The sequence below is a fragment of the Merops nubicus genome, unplaced genomic scaffold, assembly GCF_000691845.1.
Source record: "Merops nubicus isolate BGI_N331 unplaced genomic scaffold, ASM69184v1 scaffold41689, whole genome shotgun sequence".
Taxonomy (NCBI): Eukaryota; Metazoa; Chordata; class Aves; order Coraciiformes; family Meropidae; genus Merops; species Merops nubicus.
Window position 1 is genome coordinate 493 of NW_008631012.1, and position 6,058 is coordinate 6,550.

Consider the following 6,058-nt stretch of genomic DNA (forward strand, 5'->3'; position numbering starts at 1 on the left):
ATTTGTGGTAGTATTTTGTACACTTAAAACCTTCAGTGAAACCTTCCTGTGTTGTACAGCTATAGAAAAACACACTGTGGAAGCTCACTGTGGAGGGTGTGTGGAAGGTAGTGTCAGTCCAGGGAGCTCAGAGGTACAATTATTACATACATGTAATGATGTGTTCTCTTTAAGTCCTATTTGCTTTAAAAGGTGGACAAAACTGGACTAAGCATTGGATCACTTGTATTCCCTTTTCTCAGAGCACCCTAGAATACTTGTTTTCTGAGTGACACACCATCATGACAGACCAGGAGTATCTCCTTTGCATGTGGAACAAGCGCCTGTGGCCAGCAAAGGTAAAGCAGATCCACAAGGGACAAAAGGTTTATGGGTGTGAGTTGGAAAGGGGTAAAACAGTAGCAGATAAATAAGAGCTCTGAGTAGCCACAGATGTGGCAGAGGGGTTGGAACTGGATGATCTTCAGTGTCCCTTCTGACCCAAACCACTCTGTGATGTGTTCTCTCTTTAAAAAAGAGCTGATCTGCAGAGATCTGAATCCTGCAGCCAGGTGCTGTGGGATATCTGTCTGTTCTGCCCTGCTCAGACCAAAAATGTTCTGATCTCACACCTGTCCTGTACTCAGACTTTGCCAAAGATTTTTAAACCCTGTTTTTCTCTTAAATGTAGGTTTTGTGCAAAAGTGGAGCTACTGGGAAAACATCTCTTAGTCGTGGGAAGGAGACTTCTTTTGAAGTTGAAATACTTGGCTTGAAAGAGCAGTTGAGTATCCTCCTTGCTGTGGGATGTGTGCACTGTTGAGATACCTGTGAGATGGGGTCACTGATTTCCAGGAGGATTAGATGACCAGCAAAACCTGCTGCCTTTTTAGAGCTTCAGGGAGGTGTTTTCTCCCCTTAATTTCTGCTAAAAAAACATAGGGGCTTGTGGAAGAAAATCCCAGAGGATTATTGGTGGCTGAGAGCAGCGTGGTGCTGCTGGTGGTGTTTGACACTGTGAGTCTTCAGGAGCTCTGTTGTGTTTTCAGGGTCCATGTGCACTGTGCAGATGCTGTGCCACTGACAGTGGAGTGCATAGAAGACATCGCCTCGAATTTAGGTGAGGAGCTGTCAGGATATTTGCAGCCTTGTCTAGATTCTGAAGGTAAAATACACACCAAGCCTCCCCCTGGAGGACTAGAGTTCTGTGTCTCACTCATGTTGTGTGGTTCACTTACCTCTTTAGGAACTCTGCCTTAAAAATCACAGATTATTTAAGTGTTAAGTTGCATTTTAAACAAAAGATAACACTATAAGTAAAACATCTTTTTTTTAACATACAAATAAAGGTCATTGTGTGTTCTTCACCAGGGCAAAGGAATGATTCAAGTGAGGCTGTGGAAGAGCTGAATTATCGCCGTTCTCTGAAAATTGCCCTGGATATTTTGACTCAGAATGGCTCAGCTGGACAAGTGCCCCTCTCAGAAGGACCAAACTCTCCCCTGTCCCAGGAGAACAAGGTGGGGTCTCTGTCACCTGCCCCCGGGCGCAGATATAGATCCGTCTCTAAAGAGAAGGTGGAGCCTGAGACTTCCAAGAAGAAAAGGGAACCAAAAAATAGCCCCAGTCTGAAGAGCACTACAAAAGCCAAACCCCAGAGGGGCTCCCTCAGTCCAGGGGGGAGCAGAACAACCCCTCCCAGCAGAACAACCCCCTCCAGGTGTGGCACCAGGGACTCTGGCAGCACTGTGAGCCCAGGCAGCCAGAACTGCAAACCAGCAGAGTCAAAGTCACCACAGGGGCGGGGCAAAATCAAGCCCAGGCTGTTGTCAAAGCCCAACCCAGGAAATAAAGTCTCCCTTGAGCCCAAGGAAGAGCAAAGCAAGCAAGGAAGACAAAGACCAAGAGCTGTGGGCTCCCCTGTTCCACGTGGGAGCGACTCCCCCGGGGATCCAGCGCAGCCCCCAGCTGAGGAGGGGTCCCCTCTGTCTGTCCCCTGCACGGCTGGCACGGGCGTTTCTGTTGGGAGGGGAGGCACCAGGAGACAGCCCAGGAGGACACTCCTGCATTCCTCATGTGAAAGTGCCTCAGATGACTTGGAAAAAAGAGGCAGCAGCGAGAGCAAAAGTCCAGCAAAGCAGCTGGATGGAAGGAAAAAGCCAGAGAGTCCAAAACGGATTAATGGGGAGGAAGAGTCTGGTGGAACTGTGTCCTCAAGCAGAAAGAGGAAATGCAGGAGTGGGCCTGAGCCTCCATCTGGGCCTTCTGACCACGTGAGGCTTCCAGAGAGCTTCCCCTCCCAGCCTAAAGAGGAGGAAAATCAGAATCCTCCTGCCGTGCTTACAAGGAAAATGAAGCAGTTTCAGCTGCCTGACTTCGAGGAAGAGGAAGGTGGGCATGTTGTTTGGGGCAGGGAAACCTCCTCCCAGCTGGTTGTCCAGCACTGGTACCCATCGTGGAATGTTGCTGTTGTGCATGAGGTTCTTAAATTGCTGGGTTTAATTCTGGGTTAAGTTTTGGGGACGCACAGACAGCAGTCACTAACACCAGCTGAGTGCTGGGGTGGTGGTCAGGCTGTGGGGAGCTGCTGGGGGGTTGCACTGAAATTCTGGCAGTGATTCCTGCTCGTCACTGGCAGCCTGGCTGATTTCACACTCAGTTTTGCTTCTTTGCTGTTAGATGTCCAGTGTTGAGATGAAGTGATGGCAGTGAAGGAGCAGGCTGGTGCAGAGCTGTGAAACCAGCCTGTTCTTGTTCCTTTCCCTTTTTTTATTCAGGTTATTAGGCCTTTACCTAGGCAGAGGATTAGTGTGGTGTGACAGAGCCTTGTGCTGGGGGTGCTGGTGCTGCTCTGGGGTCACTCCCAGCCGGGTGTCTCGCTGGCTCAGGAGCTCACCCTCCTTTAATCCCTGTTCCATGCTGGTGAACTCTGGTGCTTGCTGCTGTTGGCAGGACTGGAATCATCTGACCTGTCTCTGAAGGTGGCTTCCACAGAGAGCCCCTCTCGCCTCTCAGCTCTGTTAGATGAAGAGGAGGAGGATGAAGAACTTCCCAGTGTTTTATCTGCTCAAGGTGAGACATCAGTGGAGCTGTTGTGAGGCTTCCTCACCCAGGGCTGCTGTGCTTCCAGCTGGCTGGCCACAAAACCTTTCCAGAAAGTGAAACCAGCTTTGTGTGACCTTGGAGTCAAGTGCATTTCCTGGGTGCCCCTGAAAGGCTTTTAGAAGCAGAATGAAATTCAAGTTACTGTGAAACTGGGCAAGGGCCTAGGATGGGAATTTCCCAGTCCCTGTGCTCAGAACTTACCTGTGCAGCGTTTTGGGTTGGGAGCCCTTTGACCTCAGTGGATCCTGTAAAAGCATTGGAGTAAAACTCCTAAAAGGCTGGTGAGAGGACGACCTGACTGTCTTGTTTTGGGTTTTATGAAGAAAAACCACTTTCTTTTTCCCCCCAGAACCCCAGGCCATTGAAGAAGGGATCCTGGTGTGGTGCAAGCTGCGGCGGTACCCGTACTGGCCAGCGGTGGTAAGAGCTGTGCTGCAGGCTGCTCCCTGAGCCCCCGTGGCCCTGCTGGGGTGCAGGGGTCTGGTACCCCACTAACAAAAGTGACAGAAGGGTAGGAAGGGTCCTTATGTGCTGACAAAAACGCTCTGTTGGGGTAACTTCCTATTCTTGCTGGTTTAAATTTAGTTTTTTTCCATATTTGTTGAACTTTAAGCGTGGGGTGAAGTTTATAACACGGGTGGAAGGTGTCCCTGCTTTGGAAGGGCACTGGGATTTTAGGAGGCTAATGAGACTTCATCCCTTTGGCAGGTGAAGGGCGTGAGGAGGAAGCTCAAGAAGGCCTGTGTGCTCTTCATAGATGGGACTACAAACGAGAAGAAAAAAGGGTAAATGTGGGTTCTGCTCGTGTTCTGAACTCTGGGCTTCTTTCCTGGTGGGCCCTGTGCTTTTCCTGGCACGGGGCAGTTCTGCTGCTGGCTCAGCTGATCACAGGGAGGGGCCAAGCAAGGTGGGGGTTTGGGGTGTGGTGTGAGGGGCTTTATCTGCTGCTGGCTGGGCTGGTGTCCAGTGAGGGGCTGGTGCTTGGGGGAGGAATCAGACCAGGGCTGAGCACCCAGCTGGTGCTTTTCTACATGCTGTGTTCAAACCTGCCTTTTAGCTTTAAGACCAAGTGCTCCTCCTTTGTTAGAAGATTCCATTGTTTTAGCTTATTAAAAAAACCCAAACTAATAAAACCTGCCTTCCTGAATTCCTTAGGAAACAGCTTTTCAGGGAGGTGGATAATGGCAGTGAATAAGTAGGTGTGACACAACTGCCTTTCTTCCCTAACTGTATTTCTTTGTTTCATCAAGTTTCTCAGTATCTCTCAAGAGTTTGAAGCACTTTGATTGTGAAGAAAAGCAGGACCTGATAGTAAGTACCCCCAGGGAGAGTGTTGGGAAGATGGTCACACACCCGAGGTGTCCCTGTCTGCTCCACCTCGTGCCCTTCTTACCCCTTGCTCCATCAGCAAAGTAATTAAAAGCAATTCCTGCTCCATAAGACGGAGAATAATACAGGAAGGGGATCCCCCAGCAGCTCCTCCCATCTTGGTGAGGCTGCTCCTTGGAATGGAGCTTCAGAGCTGTTCTCACCCCCTGTGACAAAGCGGTGGCAGACATTGAATTGCAGGAGACTGCAAGTGAGCTTTGATTTGTTCTCATTAGCAGTTTGTTAGCTCGTTAGTGCCCTGGACCTAAATCTTCAATCTTTTCAGGGCTGTAAAGGGCTCTTGTTTTGCAGGAACGAGCCAAAGAGGATTACTGCCAGGAGATCGAGTGGTGCGTTCGCCTGATTTCGGACTATCGGATTCGAGTGGGTAAGCTGAGGGCTCTGAGGGTCCTGTCCAGTCTGGCACACGTGGGCAAAAAGATCACACCAAAACTGTCAGCTTTGCTTCATGGGCTTCACTGAACTGCTGAATCACCCTGGTTTGGGCTTTTTTTTAGGTTGTCATTCATTTACGGGATCCTTCTTGGAGTATTTTGCTGCTGATATTAGTAAGTGAATCCGTTCCCTGTGTGTTCTTCTCTTGGTGGGTGAGTTCAGCTCCAGTTTTCACACGTGTGTGAGTTTAATATCACACCCAGTCAAGGGAATCACTAAAATGACCACATGCCATTAATGCACTCTGATGTTTTCTGGCCCCAGAGCAGAAATTAAATATCGAGTGTTAAAAACAATCAGGCAACTGGTTGCTTCACGTTGGGTAGAGTTCAGTTCAGGGCTCCTTCAGAGTTCCAACTCCCTAAGCTTTTTTTTTTTTTTTAAGGCAAAGTGAAGATTTTGGTGGTGGGGAGGAAGAAAAAACTTTTCTTATCAAGAAAGTCCCTTATTTTCTCCTTGTATCTGTAGGTGTGTATGTGGGAGAGCTCCTGGTTCAGTGTACTTAGGAATAATTGTGGCTTTTCTTTCAGGCTACCCTGTTAGAAAGGAAGGTTATCAAAGTTCAGTCCAAATGACCTTTCCAAACGAGGCAGAGGAAAATGTTGAAGAGTCTCCATCAGAAGCTTCACCTCCAAAGCGCTCCAAGAAGCTTCTTCCTGACAGATCGAGAGCTGCTAGGGACAGAGAGAATAAAAAGATTGTGGAGTTCATAGTGAAGGCTAAGGGGGCTGAAGAGCATCTTCAGGCAATTCTGAAGAGCAGAAAACAGTCCCGTTGGCTGAAGGAATTCCTGAACTCCAGCCAGTACGTGACCTGCGTCGAAACGTATCTAGAGGATGAAGAACAATTAGACCTTGTTGTGAACTACTTGAAGGATGTTTATCATGGCACAGATGCTAAAAACCTGCATCAGATAGGTGGGGATGGAATAAAACTGATTTCAGATGTCCTTCTGCCTGAAGTAAGTAAACACAGAAGACTGGGAAAAGTAAATGTTTAAATCATGTTTACTGGAGTCAGTAGCGTGTGGTTGGGGGTCAGTGACTTGTGGCACACAGCAGAGAAGCTTTGGGTGGTGTGATGGTTTTAAAGGCACAGGGATTGCCCTCTGGGGTAGCTGGGTTGCTTCTGAAAGCCCTCGATGCTTTGG

At 48.7% G+C, this 6,058-nt stretch overlaps 1 protein-coding gene across 1 annotated transcript; it reads left to right on the forward strand.

Annotated features, from left to right (window-relative positions):
- Positions 1–281: 281 nt before the first annotated feature.
- LOC103779820 (PWWP domain-containing protein MUM1) lies at positions 282–5,869 on the forward strand (the record flags this gene model as incomplete). Its single annotated transcript, XM_008947464.1, has 11 exons — positions 282–338; positions 671–762; positions 1,029–1,099; positions 1,351–2,370; positions 2,932–3,051; positions 3,434–3,504; positions 3,793–3,869; positions 4,335–4,395; positions 4,765–4,840; positions 4,971–5,021; positions 5,439–5,869. Coding segments are annotated over exons 1-11 (2,127 nt in total), but the record flags the coding sequence as incomplete, so codon positions are not given.
- Positions 5,870–6,058: the final 189 nt, after the last annotated feature.